This window comes from Cyprinus carpio, chromosome B13, assembly GCF_018340385.1.
Source record: "Cyprinus carpio isolate SPL01 chromosome B13, ASM1834038v1, whole genome shotgun sequence".
Taxonomy (NCBI): domain Eukaryota; kingdom Metazoa; phylum Chordata; class Actinopteri; order Cypriniformes; family Cyprinidae; genus Cyprinus; species Cyprinus carpio.
Window position 1 is genome coordinate 15,412,191 of NC_056609.1, and position 22,345 is coordinate 15,434,535.

The following is a 22,345-nucleotide window of genomic DNA, read 5'->3' on the forward strand; positions in this document are numbered from 1 at the left end:
AGTAGTAAAGAGAAAGATATAATGGGTTCACTTGCCGCTTGAACTGACGCACTTAAGCTATCGCACCTGCTGCATTAAAGAGCGCCAAAACTGTATTTATAGTTTGTATTTCATTATAAATTTTGAATAACTTTAAAGCTGATACTTTGTTTATTAAAAAGTAACAAAGTACTGGATTACTGGAAGTTCACGCATTAACAGAACACAGTATAGACCTAAAATTTACAGGATAAACGAGAATTGTTAACGATATTGCCAATATCCACACAGCTGACAGCTTTACCTGTTGTAGTTTGTTCAAGTTGTGCACGAAATAGATGCTGCTTTTCTGCACTTTCACTTCACACGTCTCCTCTCCGTCATGCCAATCTCTCTCGCGCTGTACAACTGAGCAGCATTTATCAGTGCTGCTGTGCTGCAGAGATGAGGACTGTTTGATATTCTTTTTTTTCCAATAAAACTTTGATGCGCATCGTCTCAGTTTAATACGTGAACATAGCAAATGATGTGATCGCAAAACAATCAGGAAAACCTAAATAAATACATTTTTAAGTTATGACATGTAAATACGTAGGCCTAGGCGCCAGTGGGGACCTCAGCAAAAGCTTCATACGCAATTTAATATTTTTGGTCTCAAATGCGACCGTTTTAGTCGCAGTTTGGAGCCCTGCACCACCATTATTGTTTGGTATCTTTCGTTGACAGTAGTAGAACAGCTGACAAAAACATTGACAAACAGTGAATGAAGCAGTAATGTAATAATATAGTAAATGTCTTAGTGCTGTTTTGTTTGTGAAATATACAATTTAGCATATGACTTGATGTTGTGGCACATTATTGTTAATAAAGCTGCTGTTTTTTTTTTGTTTTTTGTTTTTTGAATACCATGCCTGACATATATCACTGTAATCGGTTTGCTGAGAAATCACATTTGTCTCGGTAAACAGAAAAACTATATTTTACATGCCTGTACATGCTAGCCAATCAGACAAGTTGGAGGCGGCTCTGTGCCAGTGGTGTTTGGGCCTGGGCTACCTTTTTTTCTGAACTAAAGGGGTGCTCACACTGACAGCAATTTGTCTTGAGTGACAGCAACTGATAGCAAAGCGACTACGCTGAACATAGCTTACTAAAAAACTAAAAGCACAGTGACTCCACAGCTTCCCACGATTGAAACGCTGTGAGTGTGAACGCACCATAATTGGTAAGGGTTTAATTGGTTAGCATGTTTCATTTAGCCCTTGCTGTTAGATAACATACCTACACCATTCTGCTGCCAAAAAGCATCCTTGTCCATTCAAAAGTAACTGTGTGCTCAGAGTACATTTTTTTCAGCCAGCATTTAGTAAATATTCATTTTCAGAGAGCTCATAAAAGCCTGAAATGGACATATTTATTTTCCATGTTTGCTGTCATCTACGTCACAGCTCACGATAGTTGCCTATGAGGAAAGATGGCATTTTTGCAAGTATGTTTTGTGCGTAAATCATTTGCAGCAGCTTTAATGATCTTACACGCACATCACATGTCCTTATTGAGCAGTCATCGGTCTCTAATTAATAATTTTAAAGATTCTTGCAATACAGTGCAATGCAGAACAATGACATAGCTTATGTAGCACATTTCATTTAATGCTGAATTTTTAGTGCCAGTGAATTGCTGTTGTTGTATTCTTTTCCCTGATTTTCCGTCTGATAGAGTGCAGCAGTGGGATTCTGGAAGTAAAAATCATTTTCTCCATAGCGGAATTGATTTTGAACGATCTTACAAAGCTTTGAAGACACACCTGTTGTGAGCTACGTGGTTGTTAATCAATGGTATATACTTTGGTTGAAGTCATCAGCCCACATTGTTTCAATTTATTTGCTAAATAACCATGTTCAACAGTGGAAATCCTAATGAAATTTAAAAAACGAAATTACCCAGGATTTTGCTGCAAAGTTTCCACCAATCAGAAATTCTGAGTAAATAAAACTAGTCTCCCTATGCATATTGCATAATCCACATAGTTTGCAAAAACATGAAATGTATCGTTTCTATATGTATATAATCGACTCCTTTTAATCAAAAGTAAATGTTTTTATCATTTTTAATTCGATCATGTCATTTGCAGTGTGATTCACCTCAAAGCTGGTTGTTTTTGTTCATAGCTAAAAAGCCCTAATAATACTTTTAGAAAATCCCTATGGGAAATGTCAAAACTTTACGTCCGGAACCAGCGCTGCTGAAATGTGGATAGACACTACTGCATGCTATTTGCTTCATGTGTAACATTAAGATTATGTAATGTTTTTGGCATAAATCAAATTTCAGGCTTGCTTGATTGTGTTATTATTGACGTGCATTGCTGTTTCTTTCAAACAGGGGTGCCTTTTCTGTTGTTCGGCGATGTGTAAAGAAATCAACCGGCCAGGAATATGCTGCTAAGATCATCAACACAAAAAAGCTGTCAGCACGAGGTAAGATTTTGCTTTGGCTGCCTGGCTATTGTCTTCCTAGAATGTTCACAAATCTTCATCCTCAATAAACTAAGGTCTCTCTCTTTGATCTAATCAGATCTGCATTATTTGAGAGATAGCACACTGTCAGACCTGATCACATATGACTAATTCCCATATTTTAAACGGTAGGCACTGCTCTGAGAACATCCTAATTTAAAGTATCTTAACTTACCACAAATGCTTAACAGGAAGCACAGAGATATAATGAAATTAGTCCATCCATTCTGCATCAAGCAGACTCAACAATATTGATAATTTGCCTCTCTGTGCTCTGATCTCAAATGCGTAACAGCTAATGCAGTGAACCTGTTGATGCTGCTACTTTCATTCATTCTTTCTCAGTTGAGTCACTAATCACTGTCAGTATCATCAGTGCTGTTGATGAAGATGGTCAGGATATACAAGCCCCAGTTACTGTTTCTGCTCCAATGCAAACAAAAGCACTGGATCTATTTCGGGGAACGGACACTTTGTTTACCTGTCCTCTTACGGTATCAGGTTGGGCTATCTTGGGTTGAATTAAATGAAATGGATTTTAATTAAATGACTCTTTTGGATTGTCAGCTAGACATGGGCATGATTACTCAGAGGTGGCAGCGAAGACTGATCATGATAACACATTAATTGCATTAACTTTGTGTGAACTTTTCACACAGACAGAAATCCATTAACAACTATATACACACAGAGCTTTATTTTCGATCTAGTGGCTTGTTGCAGTGACATTTTGGGTGGATGTTGTGTTGTAATGTAAAAGCAGTTCCCTTCGCACTCTGTTGGTGTTTTAGGTGAGACTGTGTGAGCAGACACAAGCTGGAGAAATGATTGTACTGTCTGTAGACCTTCAAGCTGAATTACAACAGATTCAGTTCTCATTGTGTGTGTATGTGCATGCTACGGTCCCCATGGATGGCCAGTAAACAACAGATTTATTTAAAAGATCCTTGGACAAAAAACACCAGGTAATTAGATCAGCATAGTTTGGCGACTCTCTCTTTCTTGGCAACTGTTTTTTTTTTTCAAACTCTTCATCATGCTTGCTGGCACTGCATTAAAAAGCAACAGTGCTATTCATCCGGTGAGGCCCACACAAGTGCCAAAGCCCCCTCCTGCGAAATCTCCCCATTCCCTTGGCCTTAATCAAAGCCCAGAGAGATCTTTCGACATGCCAACCTGTTAACGGACACATAAGCTGTTATCATCTGTGAGTCATCTTTCAAAGGCCAGGATAGTCTGCAATTACTCAGTCAAACGTTGTTTATACCTTATAGTATATAGAGTGCAGTACACTCTTGTATGTTGAGATTGCTGCAGTCTAATGGTTGTTACGCACACAATGAGAACTGAATCTGTTGTAATTCAGCTTGAAGGTCTACAGACAGTACAATCATTTCTCCAGCTTGTGTCTGCTCACACAGTCTCACCTAAAACACCAACAAAGTGCGAAGGGAACTGCTCCAAATGGCTTGTTAGATTCTCATTCATATGTTCTCATAAGTGTAGTTTAAGATTTCATTTCAGTTTCACATTAACTTCAATTTCTTTAGTACCTGTTTTGCATAACATTTAGATTAGTCCAAATAAAACGTAAAGGTAAACATTATGTAAATATAGAGCACTGAGGTAGACAGTGTGAACTTACCTCTGGTTACTCTGATGTCATACCACCCCATCTTCTTGTCGTGAACTGAGCAGTACTTTCACTGCAGCAATTTAGTTTACTTTATATTCATACTAATAGATTTTAATTATAGATTAACATGAGCTTAATTTAACTTTAGATTAATAAATGCTGCATGTTAGTTCATGATCTCTGTTGCTTTAAAGTACATTCGATCTAAGGCACTTTAATTGGATAGAGGCAGATCTGAATGCAAGTTTGCAGATAATTGTAAGTATGGGACGGGTTTAAGTGGACTAAATGTTTGGAGAAGTCCTGCAGACATCACTAGACAGATGTCTGTTTTTTTCACCGGAAGATCAAGTTGAGACATTTTGATTAAAAATTGTAAGGTCAAAAAACATACATAGATGAATCATTCACTTGAAGATAAATAAAATACATTTAGAAAATCGACTTTAATTGAATCTTAATATCAAGCGTTACTGTATTTTATTATCTTATTATTATTAAAATAGTAGACCTTTTTTTTCAACCTTTTTTTTTCAAACTAAGACCCTGCATTTTAAGCCTGACCTTTAATAATGTACATATAGGGTCACATTAACACATTGACATACTTTATAACATAATCATTTGTACCCACTCTGATGTAACATATTCCTACACAGTTCTGTGGCTATGTGTGGTTTGACTGAACATGCAGTACTAATGATAGCATGCTTGTTTGTAGCATGTGTGTGTGTGATGGTGGTCAGTGGTGTGATCCAGGGCAGTGTGGAGCCTGTGGCTGAGACGCAGGCATTGCGAGCATGCAGTGGTGATGTCAGGAGGTGCGTGAAACAACTGAATAATTGAGGTGCACAGCCTGCTGTAGCTCTAAATGAAAAAAGAGGCTAGGACCTTCACCACTTTCTGCCTCTCCACATCTCTCTTGCTCTCTCTGACCTCCCTCAGATCAGCAGCAGCATCGCAGCCTTGCTGTATATCAGGGCCTTGGAATGCTTCCTCGCTGCTTGCTGGAGGGCGACTGGCAGAGGCCTGATAAACGTAACAGCATTGCTGTGGTGAATCTTTAAATGGGACAAACTGTGAATTTTTAATAAGCCCCAGCCAAATGGTGTGTGTGCACATAAACGGGAAGAGAGTGGGTGATTGCTGAGTGTGTATTGGGACACATTTAAAGGAAAAGAACAATTGTGTACGTTTATGATCTCTGTGTACCAGTGAGGGCCAGAGGTGTGAAAGGGAAGGAGAGATGGTTGTGTACTCGTAAGTTGTTTTTTTTTGTGCGTGTGTGTGTGGACGCTTGTAAGTTAAGCCTGTATACATATGTTTGGTTTGTATATGATGTCATTAGATTCTCTTTAGATCACTCTCAAATTATACAGGATAACCGTTGCACTTATCTGTACATAGTAAATGCAGTTATTTTTCAGCGGCTGGTGGGGTGTGCCCGAAGCGTGAATCCGTGTTCAGAAAGGCACAGAAAACAAGTAACGTTTGTTAATGGTTGCTTGTTAAATTACAATACATAAAATTTCACTTACCACATAAACGGAGTAAGTAGGAGAGATGACTGAGGACGATGGCAAATGATTTGTAGATTCTGAGCACCACTGACAAAACATCTAATCTTGAATAATGTGTGGCAAGTACTGCTGCTTGATAGTTGATAGATAGTAGCGGATTGCGGGGGGGTATGGGGGCCCTGGGGTGATCACGATGCCGGCTCAACAGCTTGATGTCTATCAGCCATCGGTGATGGACTATCCATTGTCTATCGGCCCAACCCTAGTTACCACTATGTTTCGCAATATCCGTGCGTGCAAAGGTTCTGTGCGATCCTCTTGTTCAATATTTTTTGGGGGTCTGAAACCGGCTCAAATTGATATGGTAATATTGACACCATCCTTAACTATACCAGAGCAGACAGAACTTGCTGCTTTGGCAAGCGGCGTGCCAGTACTGAAACACCGGCTAAGCTGTTCCAATCACAACGCACTGGGACAGCTAACCAATCACATCACATTTAGTTTTTCAGAAGGCGGTCTTCATCAAACCCGGAACTAATCGAGCCGTTTGTGCCAGGCTGGGGAGAAAGGTATTGCAATAATGTAAATTATGTGAAAAATAATGCATTTTTCGAACCGCCAAACATGAGAGCATGTTCTAGTACACCCCCAAAACAAAATCAAGACTTTGTAAAAAATCATAATAGGACCCCTTTAATATTATTTCACAAAATGAAAACATTTAATGATGGACTGATTAATCTTCCAAAATTTTAGCCATCTTGATTGATATTTTCATCTGATGTAACCATGTCAACATAAATAAATTTGTCTGCTTGGCCAATGTATAAATGTATGTATTATAAAAGATGGCTCTTATGCTCGCCAAGGCTGCATTTAAACAAAAATATAGTAAAACAGTGAACGCTACAATTTAAAACAACTGTTTTCTATTTCAATATATTTTAAAACCTAATTTATTCCTGTGATGGCAAAGCTGAATTTTACTATTATCGATGTTCAAAATAGTTGCGCTTTTGTTTTGTTTTTTCAGGAGAGAATAGATTTGAATAGAAGGTCCAAAGAACAGTATTTATTTGAAATACAGGCCTAAATCTTTTGTAATATTATACTGTCAATTTTTCACTAGTTGTCTCAGATTTTGCACTGTGTAGTGTGTAACAGGTGTGAGAGAAGAAGCTCTAAATGATCTTTGGTGAAGAACGAATCTTATAGTCCATGTCACCTCATACTGTCCTTGCTGTGGCACATGGTTCCTGATAACCATGGCATTATATACACAGTAAAGCAGTGGATCAGTGTATGTACCAATCTCCTGTCACACCCTTCTCAGATGCCTGGAGTTCTACTTTGATGGTGTCACCATGTTTCCTGTAACCTTAGATGAACTCATAGCTAATATTTAATTACAATTGTCCAGAAAGGGGTATTTGAAAGGAAAGTTGCTTTAAGGATGAGTAGTGACGTTTCTCAGTATTTGCTCAGTATCACTTGTTCCAGCCTTAATTAAACAGCATTTCTGATCCCGAGTGTTAAGTTCATCAGTGTTCAAATAGTCACAATGTTTGTTTACCTTAACCAAATGTAGACAGATTATAAGGAATGTTGTGTTCAAACATTGTGTGAATGGCAAACATTGTTCATTTATTACATGAGAGTATAAATTTGGCATTTATTTTAAATTAAAAAATAAAAAGGCAGACATCAAGACAATATAATGTTAGTTGCAGTTCACTCTTTGGGAATATTGTGATGGTATGTTCAGATCATAGAGGAGCAACTGATGAAACTGGTTCCCAGCTACAAAAAACAAAACAATAAAAACATCAGGGTTGAGGAAATGTTTGGCTTAGTTTTGATTTTGAAAAACATGGAACTGGATCATTTGGATGATGGTTTAATTGTATAGCATGGAGAATCATCTTGCAGTAACACTCGGTGGTTTCTCTTATGTTTCTTTTGAAGCTGAGAGCATGTGGAAGCCATCATTTCACTACCCTGAAGTTTGATGTCTTTCTCAAAAGAAAACCAAGCATGCTTTCTCAAAAAGACTTCACTTCTTAAAGTGAATTTCTTATTTAATTAGTTGGGGATATAAATACTCCAAACTATGGATCAATCAACAAAAATGTTTTTCTGAGTTAAGTTTCCTAGATGAGGTCAATAAATGTAACATTTTCAAGTTTGTAGTTCTAGTTTAATAGGTGCCGTGAATATTTGCAGAATTTTTAACATCTTTTTATGCTTTTATGATGACTCTCTTGCTGATTTTAATGAGGTTTCGAGGAATTTTGGTGCCAACTAACAATAGTTTGTATAGATTTTCATTTAAGTGGCTGAGTTCCAGCATTAGTGATTTTTAAGATGATGGATTAACATCTACCACCGACGAGTAATGAGCCACTTGTATAACACAATATCAACACAAAAGCCCAGCTCCCATAACCAGAACACAAGCCTGTCATGCTATTTACACCGCAGGCTCTGTTCATTTTAAATGAGCGCTGCTCTGTGGTTCTGTGAAGGACATAATGTATTCTGTGATATGCATATGACTGTACCATGTGGCACACTGTACAAACATTGACACAGATAAACACCATTATTCAGGTGGCTGACTCATTGTTTGCAAGGCCTTAATAATTTATTCATATTTCAGGCTAGAGTCACCATCGCCAAGCTGTGTAGAGGGGGCGCTGAAAGAGTTATAATCAGAAGATCAAAACTTTTTCAATTTTCTGATAACCTCAACTGAGCTGAGAATGAGAGCAATGTATAAACTAAGCATTAATAACTTCCACTTATAGACAGCATTCTGTTATTCTAGAAAAACGTAAAGGTAACATTATGTAAATATAGAGCACTGAGGTAGACAGTGTGAACTTACCTCTGGTTACTCTGATGTCATACCACCCCATCTTCTTGTCGTGAACTGAGCAGTACTTTCACTGCAGCAATTTAGTTTACTTTATATTCATACTAATAGATTTTAAGTATAGATTACCATGAGTTAAATGTAACTTTAGATTAATGAATGTTCCATGTTAGTTCATGATCTCTAATGCATTAAAAGTACATTAAATCTAAGGTACTTTAAATGGATAGAGGCAGATCTGAATGCAAGTTTGCAGATAATTGTAAGTATGGGACGGGTTTAAGTGGACTAAATGTTTTGGAGAAGTCCTGCAGACATCACTAGACCAGATGTCTGTTTTTTTTCACCGGAAGATCAAGTTGAGACATTTTGATTAAAAAATTGTAAGGTCAAAAAAAACATACATAGATGAATCATTCACTTGAAGATAAATAAAAAATACATTTAGAAAATCGACTTTAATTGAATCTTAATATCAAGCGTTACTGTATTTTATTATCTTATTATTATTAAAATAGTAGACCTTTTTTTTCAACCTTTTTTTTTCAAACTAAGACCCTGCATTTTAAGCCTGACCTTTAATAATGTACATATAGGGTCACATTAACACATTGACATACTTATTAACATAATCATTTGTACCCACTCTGATGTAACATATTCCTACACAGTTCTGTGGCTATGTGTGGTTTGACTGAACATGCAGTACTAATGATAGCATGCTTGTTTGTAGCATGTGTGTGTGTGATGGTGGTCAGTGGTGTGATCCAGGGCAGTGTGGAGCCTGTGGCTGAGACGCAGGCATTGCGAGCATGCAGTGGTGATGTCAGGAGGTGCGTGAAACAACTGAATAATTGAGGTGTACAGCCTGCTGTAGCTCTAAATGAAAAAAGAGGCTAGGACCTTTACCACTTTCTGCCTCTCCACATCTCTCTTGCTCTCTCTGACCTCCCTCAGATCAGCAGCAGCATCGCAGCCTTGCTGTATTATCAGGGCCTTGGAATGCTTCCTCGCTGCTTGCTGGAGGGCGACTGGCAGAGGCCTGATAAACGTAACAGCATTGCTGTGGTGAATCTTTAATGGGACAAACTGTGAATTTTTAATAAGCCCCAGCCAAATGGTGTGTGTGCACATAAACGGGAAGAGAGTGGGTGATTGCTGAGTGTGTATTGGGACACATTTAAAGGAAAGAACAATTGTGTACGTTTATGATCTCTGTGTACCAGTGAGGGCCAGAGGTGTGAAAGGGAAGGAGAGATGGTTGTGTACTCGTAAGTTGTTTTTTTTTGTGCGTGTGTGTGTGGACGCTTGTAAGTTAAGCCTGTATACATATGTTTGGTTTGTATATGATGTCATTAGATTCTCTTTAGATCACTCTCAAATTATACAGGATAACCGTTGCACTTATCTGTACATAGTAAATGCAGTTATTTTTCAGGGGCTGGTGGGGGTGTGCCCGAAGCGTGAATCCGTGTTCAGAAAGGCACAGAAAACAAGTAACGTTTGTTAATGGTTGCTTGTTAAATTACAATACATAAAATTTCACTTACCACATAAACGGAGTAAGTAGGAGAGATGACTGAGGACGATGGCAAATGATTTGTAGATTCTGAGCACCACTGACAAAACATCTAATCTTGAATAATGTGTGGCAAGTACTGCTGCTTGATAGTTGATAGATAGTAGCGGATTGCGGGGGGGTATGGGGGCCCTGGGGTGATCACGATGCCGGCTCAACAGCTTGATGTCTATCAGCCATCGGTGATGGACTATCATTGTCTATCGGCCCAACCCTAGTTACCACTATGTTTCGCAATATCCGTGCGTGCAAAGGTTCTGTGCGATCCTCTTGTTCAATATTTTTTGGGGGTCTGAAACCGGCTCAAATTGATATGGTAATATTGACCACCATCCTTAACTATACCAGAGCAGACAGAACTTGCTGCTTTGGCAAGCGGCGTGCCAGTACTGAAACACCGGCTAAGCTGTTCCAATCACAACGCACTGGGACAGCTAACCAATCACATCACATTTAGTTTTTCAGAAGGCGGGTCTTCATCAAACCCGGAACTAATCGAGCCGTTTGTGCCAGGCTGGGGAGAAAGGTATTATTATAATAATGTAAATTATATGAAAAATAATGCATTTTTCGAACCACCAAGCATGAGAGCATGTTCTAGTACACCCCCAAAACAAAATCAAGACTTTGTAAAAGAGCATAATAGGACTCCTTTAATATTATTTCACAAAATGAAAACATTTAATGATGGACTGATTAATCTTCCAAAATTTAGCCATCTTGATTGATATTTTCATCTGATGTAACCATGTCAACATAAATAAATTTGTCTGCTTGGCCAATGTATAAATGTATGTATTATAAAAGATGGCTCTTATGCTCGCCAAGGCTGCATTTAAACAAAAATATAGTAAAAACAGTGAACGCTACAATTTAAAACAACTGTTTTCTATTTCAATATATTTTAAAACCTAATTTATTCCTGTGATGGCAAAGCTGAATTTTACTATTATCGATGTTCAAAATAGTTGCGCTTTTGTTTTGTTTTTTTCAGGAGAGAATAGATTTGAATAGAAGGTCCAAAGAACAGTATTATTTGAAATACAGGCCTAAATCTTTTGTAATATTATACTGTCAATTTTTCACTAGTTGTCTCAGATTTTGCACTGTGTAGTGTGTAACAGGTGTGAGAGAAGAAGCTCTAAATGATCTGTGGTGAAGAACGAATCTGTATAGTCCGTGTCACCTCATACTGTCCTTGCTGTGGCACATGGTTCCTGATAACCATGGCATTATATACACAGTAAAGCAGTGGATCAGTGTATGTACCAATCTCCTGTCACACCCTTCTCAGATGCCTGGAGTTCTACTTTGATGGTGTCACCATGTTTCCTGTAACCTTAGATGAACTCATAGCTAATATTTAATTACAATTGTCCAGAAAGGGGTATTTGAAAGGAAAGTTGCTTTAAGGATGAGTAGTGACGTTTCTCAGTATTTGCTCAGTATCACTTGTTCCAGCCTTAATTAAACAGCATTTCTGATCCCGAGTGTTAAGTTCATCAGTGTTCAAATAGTCACAATGTTTGTTTACCTTAACCAAAATGTAGACAGATTATAAGGAATGTTGTGTTCAAACATTGTGTGAATGGCAAACATTGTTCATTTATTACATGAGAGTATAAATTTGGCATTTATTTTAAATTAAAAATAAAAAGGCAGACATCAAGACAAATATAATGTTAGTTGCAGTTCACTCTTTGGGAATATTGTGATGGTATGTTCAGATCATAGAGGAGCAACTGATGAAACTGGTTCCCAGCTACAAAAAACAAAACAATAAAACATCAGGGTTGAGGAAATGTTTGGCTTAGTTTGATTTTGAAAAACATGGAACTGGATCATTTGGATGATGGTTAATTGTATAGCATGGAGAATCATCTTGCAGTAACACTCGGTGGTTTCTCTTATGTTTCTTTGAAGCTGAGAGCATGTGGAAGCCATCATTTCACTACCCTGAAGTTTGATGTCTTTCTCAAAAGAAAACCAAGCATGCTTTCTCAAAAAGACTTCACTTCTTAAAGTGAATTTCTTATTTAATTAGTTGGGGATAAAAATACTCCATACTATGGAATCAACAAAAATGTTTTTCTGAGTTAAGTTTCCTAGATGAGGTCAATAAATGTAACATTTTCAAGTTTGTAGTTCTAGTTTAATAGGTGCCGTGAATATTTGCAGAATTTTAACATCTTTTTATGCTTTTATGATGACTCTCTTGCTGATTTTAATGAGGTTTCGAGGAATTTTGGTGCCAACTAACAATAGTTTGTATAGATTTTCATTTAAGTGGCTGAGTTCCAGCATTAGTGATTTTTAAGATGATGGATTAACATCTACCACCGACGAGTAATGAGCCACTTGTATAACACAATATCAACACAAAAGCCCAGCTCCCATAACCAGAACACAAGCCTGTCATGCTATTTACACCGCAGGCTCTGTTCATTTTAAATGAGCGCTGCTCTGTGTTTTGAAAGGACATAATGTATTCTGTGATATGCATATGACTGTACCATGTGGCACACTGTACAAACATTGACACAGATAAACACCATTATTTCAGGTGGCTGACTCATTGTTTGCAAGGCCTTAATAATTTATTCATATTTCAGGCTAGAGTCACCATCGCCAAGCTGTGTAGAGGGGGCGCTGAAAGAGTTATAATCAGAAGATCAAAACTTTTCAATTTTCTGATAACCTCAACTGAGCTGAGAATGAGAGCAATGTATAAACTAAGCATTAATAACTTCCACTTATAGACAGCATTCTGTTATTCTAGAATACACACACACAATACTAATTCTGTAAACAAGTGACCGATTACAGATGTGGCTTTGGCGTCTATTTATAGTGTAGGGGCGGGCACTTTGGAATCTAGAGAGCATTTGATTGGACAGAAGATTTGATGACAAGATGAAGTGCGATGTGATGTCATGAAAATCCATGATCCATTTTAGTGGAAGTGAGAGACTGTAAATTTTGAATGCTTATATCTCCTAAATGCGAATTTTGTCATTGTTTTAAAACACACCAGCTTATTCATAACCTTAAGGCTAACATATTAATACTAAAAGCTTAAAAACTTACATTTTGATTTCATGGGGACTTTAACTGCTGGGAATCTGCAGGCGTCTAAAGCACGTAACAGGATAATCCGTGATGGATCGTGGGGAGATGTAGTGACACCCTGGATCAGCAGATGGTCTGGTGCGGGACAGACTCGCGCTTAAGCTCACACTCTTACACACAAGCACATGAGCGCACAAACCCGGCACCCTCCACTTTACACAGAGCAGCCACGCTTATTCTTTTTTCCTAGAAAGAATTGAGCTAAAGGGGCTGTGAGTTTGCATACATTGTAAACATTGTTTCCGTTAGCAAGTGTTTGGATGTTTAATGTTTTAAACTTAGCTACCTAATGAGAAAATAGCTGCCGAGAGCCTTTGACATGATTGCTGTGGCACTCGGATGTTTTTCTCTCCTTTTGGAATACAAGTGTGAGCACTGTCTTTTGTTTGATTACATAATTTCCAGTTGGCAGTTACTTCATTGAGTGTTTGCTTTTATCATAGCTTCTCTATAAACTATAAAGCACACATACATACACTCTCTTTCAAAAAAATGATTTTTAGCTTGTAGCTGAGTTTTTTTTTTTTTTTTTTTTTTTTTTAGTGGGTGGATGGATGGCAGAGCGTGTGTGGTGGTGGTCACAGTGGTGTTCATGTTGGTAGTTGGATGGCTCTCGTTTTATGCCTCTCCACAAAAGTATGCCATTGAACTTTAAAATCAATGAGAGGAAAGAGTTTTGAACTGGAAGCACTTGTATAAGCATTAAGGATGTTCAAGAGCAGTCATAATTGACTAGTCATCTGGCTATCTGAATTTTTATGTTGAAGTTGTGATGTAACAGAAGTAGCAACAGATGTTTTCTTCCATATTGTGACATACGTACAAGTGAAAGATTATCTAAAATATGAAGTGAAGGTGACTTGGGTGTATTGGTTTGTTGTTGATTGGATGGGGGCGGATCTAAATGTGAGCTTGAAATCAATTGCAAAAAAACAATGCAGGTTTAAGTGACCTAAATGACTAGAGAAGTTAGACATACAATTTGCACTCCGAAAATATATAGGGTGAATTTTCCTTTCATGCTGACTTGTAAATATATAATCCAAAACCATCTTTATATACAGAGATGACTAAAAGTAAGTCAAGGTTTCCCTGAAGCACAAAACTATCACCATATGGCATTATTTTGTGATTAGTTCTCCTCCAAAAAAAAAAAGAAAGAAATTAGGATTTTAGATTATAGTGGGTAGTGTGTTCGCTGTTGGCGATTTTAAAGTTCGACAGCAATTGTCTCGAAGCCGTTTATTATTGTAGAAGGCGTTGTATTTGTTTGACAAACTGTGCTTTAATGGCTGTAGTGGTGCTGTATTAAAGGGGATGTATTTGGAGACACTACTTCTCTGAGTGTTTACCGTGCTGACAGTCTAACAACACGCTGAAGCATAACATGCTGTCAGCACGCTCAGATCTCTCAGAGAAGCTTTAAAACACTTAAAGCATGTAAAACATTAAAGCAAAACAAAAACTAGATGACCTCACTATAATCAAATGGTCAGTTGATGGACATCTAGTCAGCCTTCCTGAGTGAAAGAATTTGCTGTACCTCTGAATGCTAGGAAAGCTTGGAGACTTGTTTTGTTCAGGTAATTATTGAATCCTCTCTGGGGGCCGTCATCCTTTGACCTTGACCTGAAGTTAACAATTCTGCCTTACCACAACACCAGGACTCGATGACACCGCTGATATACACTGAGTGAACACATTTCAGACTTACTGAGCAGAGAGAGGAAGCCAGCAGGCTTGGCTCTTTTAGCTTAGCTCATGCCAAGTTAGTAGTGAGTCTGTCCTTTGCTTTTATGCTGAGAAGTTTCAGCTTCTTTTTGCTGCTGCTCCCCATGTGCTTTATTAATGTGCTGCAGATAAGAGACTCCCTGCCTAACTGATTGAATCAAAAGTAGGATTGTCCGTTCTGCCTGTGTATTTCTAAGGCATTACTAGTGTCATCGCTGAAGCACCAGCAGGCATGGAAAATGAGCAGTTTTGATCAGTATGAGATTATGATTATGATATAGATGATCATGAACACTAGGCTACAGTAATCATTGTTCAAAAGGCTCCATCTTTTTGTTAATTTGGCATTTAAATATTTCTGTCACCACAAACATTTATTAATTTCTTTCTTCTGAACTGTCTGTACTGTTCCATGTTAATGTTCATATTGTTAAATGTTTTTTTTAATTTATCTTTTTATTTTTTACTATTGTGAATTGTTGTTTATATTTTCTTTTATTTTTTTTGATTTTTTTCTTTTTTTTGTCAACTTATCCTTCAATTGTGAACTATTGTTTTATGTAGCTTTAATTGTTTTGTGTTTATTGTGAATTTCTGGAGCAGCATGAATTATGTTCCACTGAAGAAAGCGAGTCATACAAGTTTTGAACGTGATAGTTTACCCAAGAATAGATATTCTGTTTTGCAGCCAGCCATGCATATTGCTGTATTAAAGAAAAGCTGATAAAGCTGTGAATTTTTTTTTTTTACTTATTTGTGAATTAGTAAGCAAACATGTGATGCTAGTGGCTATTGTAACAACCACAATGTGTTTATCTGACTGGATCTTTGTTTACTCATCAGTAGAAAAAGGTGTCAGAAATGCATCACAATCCTTTACAATGAATTTCATCGCAGTTTAACGACTTGTAGCACATCTGTCAAACAAGATATGTGTCTTAGTGTGTACGGAGCTGTGCTGACCGTTGACTGCGCCCAGTCCTGTGACATGCAACAGCTGCAGCCCATATGACACAGGGATTGTCTCTGATGAGAGAGGACTTGCTCCCATAAACATACACACACTGATAAAATGAGATGGCCAGTAGATTTTGGTGTGTGTATGTGAATTTCCGTACATAAATCTGCATCGATATTGATAGTCTAAATGTGAATTATTACAGAGAGTGAGTGCTTAGTCACTAATACCAATTGTTTGTTTGTTCACAATCTTTGTTTGACATCATCCAGTTATGTTCAAGTGGACCGTAGGCCTCAAGAGCACACAAACTGTTTGACTTTTCCATTAGCTGTAGAAAAAGTGCCACGCACACCTCCTGAGACACACTGAATGATAGAGAGAAGTGGAGGAAAGCATATGGTCGGAAAGAGAGCTCAATGAGGAGTAAAGAGAATTCAGGTGAGTGTAACCTTGGTGGCTGGAGAGGATATGATGTTATAATAAACGTGTGTGTGTATACAGACAGGTGCTCGTCCATGTCCGCCTGCAGTCGTCAGTGTAAGTAAAGCTCTGTGCGGTGGATTAGTAGTATGATGGCGAGGGATCAGACATCCCCGCCAAAGCACCTTAAGCTGTTTTTAAAAGTGACACGGACCCTATTGCCTCTGTTTGTGGGAGTGTGTGGTATCTGGAGGACATCAGACTGGCTGGCTGTCTTGTATTTGCAGGAATTTGATTGGATGGGCAGGCTGAGCTGTGGTGTTTCTCATGCTTTGGATATTGGGAGCTGTTTTTGGTCGTTTATTCTGGCAGTACGAAGCCTGGTTGGTTGAGGTGAAAAACCAAACTGAGCTGCTTTCCTGCATCACTGGAGTAACTGTCTCACTGAAGTCATTTTTATTAGCTCTCTAACTGTTTGGCTCTCAGCGCGCTTGTGTGGACGTCACTTTTGTCAAACCAGTGATAAAAAGTGTCGTAGAGGGATGGACTTAATTAAAACACACACACACAAGATTTTCCTTTTTCTTTCATTCTTTCTTATATATTTACACACATCCCTCTAACATGCACACACACACACACACACTCCTTTTCCCTCAGGCTTTGCTGCTGTTGGAGGGCCTGTTTCGTTCTGAATCCACTGCATTAATAAGAGGCGACTGGATCTGGTTCCAGGTACAAGCAGTTTCCCTCTCACTGTCGCTTCCAGAAGTGTCACCCTGTCCAAATCACTCTGTTTACCCCAGAGAAAGAACCGTCTAACACCCACTCCTGCCCTCAGTGACTTCAGATCTTTTAAAACATAATTCAGAATATAAGAACAATAAATGTTTTTCAGCCTTTTGATCAATATTCTTGATATATCTTGATATTAATGGTGTTTGGCATTTGAAACTGCTTAAAAAGGAGATTCTTTTTTTATTATTTGACAAAACATTGTTCAAGTAAAATCTATAGTATCAAATGGTCAAGGCATGTTTCAAGTTTCTCAATATTTAGTCACAAGGAAGGAGCAGGAAGAGTAAATGATAATAAGCTAAATTTACCAATCACATTTTGAATTTTGTGTCTGGGTTGAGTGTGATATGTCACTCACTGTTAAGAGAGAACTTGCTGCGTCATAGCTGGACTGGATATCTGAGAGAGAATTTAAGTGCTGTAGTCCATTAGTTCAATATTAATTAGCCAATATTTGGCCATTTATATCTGCTTCTGCCAGTGTCCATTTGGCCGATTGACAGAAGTGGTCTGTCAGGATCCAGCCTCGAGGCAAATCCAGAATTATCCAACAACAATGCACATTTATGTTGTCATCAAATTGTATCTTTGATCTCAGGATCAGTCATTCTGTCATGATAACTTTCAGAAAGTTTAGCATGGTAATGTTGGCTGGTCGTTAATTGTTGGTTGATTGTTAATGTCTTTGGTCTTAGCGGAATAGGTTATCAAACCCTGTTATCATACCTTTAAGACACTTAACTCCAGATTGTTCCAGAAACATTAGGGCTGTTCACACCGCGGGAACCTTTTCATAGTACCTGAACTAGTAAGTGTACACTGAATAGCCAAACACACGTGAAACACCGGCCACGCAGCATTTTTAAAAAGCCATGTAAACACATTTACTCCACTAACATGGAAAACAGCAATAACAGCATTTACCTGTTGTCTGCAGTGTTGTTCTTTTCTCAGCTTCGATTATATGTAACACTGCAAGTTGTCATTAAAAAAAATTCTCTTAGCCCAGCTTTTTGCTCTTGCAATCACATAAATTGTGCATTTATGTCTCCATCTCTGTTATAAAAAGACATAGCTGTTGGCCGCTTCAGAGTTCCTGCTGCCGGTGCGAATGCAGCCTAGAAAACGGCCCGAGGGAGAAATTGGTTCTCTAGGAACTACCCTGCTGGCTAGCTCCTAGAACTACGTGGTGCGAAAGCCCCTATTCTCACTGTAATAAGGGTGCGTCCCTTTTGAAAAAACAGTCTGCTAAATCACCACCAGAGACCTAGATATCTGCATTTATTTATTACTGCTGTAGGAACATTATGAGTAGAATGGAATAGAAACTGCTAAATAGAATTTGCATTTCATAAAGGAAATGTCAGTTCTTGGAAGACCGCAAAAGAAAGAATAGTAAACAAGAACATCAGAAAATGGGCAGACTGGAGAGATCAGGGCAGGACATGTCAAAGAGATGGGCATGGCTGTGACAAACGAGTCAAGTTGATGGTGACACTCGACTGTGCGGTGTCACATAAGAAGAACAGAAAAGGAAAAGGGAGGGACGGAGAGTGAGAGGACAGTGAATTGACTTCGACCGCCATTAACCAATGATTTGTAAACAGTGAGGACACTAAGGTCAGCGCTGATGAGCCAATACAGGATGAAAAAAATAAAGCAGGTAGACAGAACGAGTACAAAGGACACGTCTCTGGGGTGCTGAGGAGAGGAGTGCTGAAATGATTATTAGAGAAAAGATCGAGCAAAAAGGATAAAGGTTTCCAAAATTAAATCAGCTGTTGTGTTGTTATTATACTAAAGCAATTTGTTAAAATATTCTATGAAATATACTCTAAATACAGAAAAAATTTAATATTGTGAAATATTATGACAATTTAAAATAAATGTTTTATATATATATATAATTTAGTCACTGTGATGACAGAACTGAATTTTCCGCAGCCCTTACTCAAGTCATTACTTATTATTCTGATTTGGTACTGAAGAAACATTTCTTATTGTCAATGTTGAAAACAGTTTTGATGATGAATATTTTTGTGAAACCTATGATATGTCATGTCATTACTGTCACTTTTAATAAGTTTAATGCATGCTTGCTGAATAAAAATGTTCATTTCTTAAAAAAAAAACCTTCCTGTCCCCAAGCTTTTGAATGCCATTGTATTTACTTTTAAGTTGACTGCTTAGATAGATAGATAGATATCAATATATATATATATATATATATATATATATATATATATATATATTAGGGCTGTCAAATGATTAATCACGATTAATCACATCCAAAATACAAGTTTTGTTTACATAATATATGTATGTGTACAGGGTATATTTATTATGTATATATAAATACACACACATAAATTATATAGTTAGAAAATATTTACATGTATATACATTTATATATTTATATTCTTATATTTTATATTATATATAAATATATTTAATATATAAACATAACATATTCTTCTTAAATATATACATGCATGTGTGTGTATTTATATATACATAATAAATATACACAGTATACACACATATATTATGTAAACAAAACTTTTATTTTGGATGTGATTAATCGTGATTAATCATCATTTGACAGCCCTAATATATATATATATTATATATATTATATTATTTATATATATTATTATATATATTTATATATATATATATATATATATATATATATATATATATATATATATATCCTATATATATATATATATATATATTAATTTATTTATTTATTTATTTATTTATCTTGTTTGAGGAAGCTGTATGTGTAACTTAGTTTAAAGGGGTCATATGATGTTTTTTTAAAGATCATTATTTTGTGTATTTGGTGTAACAGAATATGTTGACATGCTTTAATGTTCAAAAAACACATTATTTTTCAAACACTGTACATAATTGTAGGTACTCTATGCCCTGCCTCTCTCTAACGTGTCGTTTTCTACAAAGTACCTCCTTCTGACAAGCGCAGTCTGCTCTGATTGGCCAACTGACCCAGTGCATTGTGATTGGCCGAACACCGCAAGCTCTCGTCAGAAATGTAACGCCCCTTTCCATAATCGTGAGCTTCAACTTTGAAAATAAATGTAAAGACAGTTAATAATGTCCTTAGTTTTACCATCAGTTCAAGTCCGAAAGGGGAACAGAATCGCGTGACAGACACAGTGATGAAGCTCATATATGTTTGCAGTACACAAGCCACGGACGGTTAAGACAGCTGACTCCACTGTGTGACCCTGTCTCTCTCTCTCACACACATGCGTACGCACACACACAGACGACAGGCAAAACTCCGCATTTGAACAGTCAATTGCAAATACTTTAATGACAAGGACTGTCGTAGCAAAGTCAGAATTACCTCCTCTCCTAGGTTCACGAAATGGTTGTCCATAAAATGCATTGCTGTTCTGTTGAAAGTAATCTTAAAGATTCCTAAATGCATTTACTTTCAGAAGGAAAAATAAAGTACTTTTAAAGCTTTCACCTAGATACACACAGCATCTCCCTGACATAGCTGCTTCAACACTAACTGCAGTTACTGAAACCACGCCTTTTTTCTTTGAGTGAAAATATGGGCGGCTTTACGCAAATATTTCCACATAGTGACGTAGATATGTGGGGACGTGTTAGAATGAGCCGTTTTAGGGGGGCGTGGCAGAGTCTTAAATTTGATGAATATCTCTTTGGATTTGTGACTTCAGTCTTTGCAACTTTACAGATCTTCTTCATGCACCAAGAGCTTGTAACACTCCAAAGAGAAAGGAAAAATTTAAATCGCATCATATGACCCCTTTAATATGTATGTCTCGATTGGCCAAAAGGTAATGTTTAGATCACCACGGCTGTGATCCATCCATGCAATTGGAAATCTGCCCACAGCTCGCATGCTCGGGAGAAGAGACCTGATCCTGCCCCAGATGCCAGAGTCTTCCCTGGAGCCTCCAACATTTATTATGCTGAGATTCACCTGCTGATAATTGACCTCCCACAACCCCTGCGTCTTTATACTCACAGATTCAATCTTTAACGTCACTTGAGCCCTTTCATCTAACCTGACACTGATCTGAAAAGAATGCAAGCACAGTGATGTCCGCCCATTGCCTCAAGTGGGTAAATAACTGCCTCTGCATGTGTCTCTCTCATCAAATCTCTGTGCACTGCACAATAGCTCACCTTTTAGTTCATGCAGGAGCATATTTGTAACCGTCTGGGCCATGATAACCTGTGAAACTGTAATATCTAGTCCTTCTACCTTTCCAGTCCGTGTTGGAGTGACCCTACTATCTGTTCAGAGTCTGTGCTGACTGTGCTCTTAATGAGTGCCGATACATACGGTATCGTGTCTCATGTCCTGTGACGTGAAAGGATCTGTGAGAGCAGCTTGTGCATATGTGCCCACATTTGCTCAATGTGTTTTTCAGTGCTGTAGGACTCAACCAAATGAAACTGAGCCATTTGATTTTTGCTGTGTAGCATCTGTTCACAAATCCAGAACAGAAATGAGACTTATAGCATTGCATGGCAGCCATTAAAACACAGTAGTGGTGTTAGTGTGGTAATGATACTATTTTAATTTAGAGACATACAGTGGGTTAAATATATATTCATGGTACGTTTTGCATGCTTGTGTTGAATTGTAACTATAAAAGCAGAAAGGCATGAGGCAGCAGGTTTCCTTCCTCTTTTGCAGGCTTTCACCTAATTCTACATGTGTTTTTCTCTGCACTGTGAGCTTGACCACAGAGATTTACACCCTCCCATGGGTGCATTTGAGGTGATTGGCCCATAATGCATCTGTTCATACTAGTGCTGCCTGCACTACTGTCATCATTGTATTGCTTGCTTACAGAAGTTATTTTGCTGTAGCCAATGATAGACAAGAAAGAAACTAATTGATTTGACATTTGTATTGTTTAAGGAACTTGGAAAGAGCACATGCAAACATTCATAAAGGGCTCCAGCAGTGCATTATGGAGTGTGCTTTAAAAAAACGAATCTATATTTATGGTATATTATAAAATGTACTATTCTGATTGGATGAGCTGACAGAAAAGCTGATCTGTTATTGCACATTCAAGATAAATGTATATGATTCTTCATTGCCTGGCAAGCATAAACGGGCTACAGGTAGATCAATGAACTATGTTAATTTGTATGAATAATCCTGACTGTACTGT

The 22,345-nt window shown here is 37.6% G+C and overlaps 1 protein-coding gene across 48 annotated transcripts in view; it reads left to right on the forward strand.

The window, feature by feature from the left end:
- Nucleotides 1–22,345, forward strand: part of camk2g2 (calcium/calmodulin-dependent protein kinase (CaM kinase) II gamma 2) — a 57,523-nt gene that overhangs the window by 2,055 nt on the left and 33,123 nt on the right. For all 48 annotated transcript variants that reach the window (XM_042736755.1, XM_042736785.1, XM_042736786.1 and 45 more), the window contains exon 2: nucleotides 2,365–2,459. In XM_042736755.1, coding sequence (XP_042592689.1) covers nucleotides 2,365–2,459 — 95 coding nt within the window. The remainder of the gene's footprint in view (nucleotides 1–2,364; nucleotides 2,460–22,345) is intronic.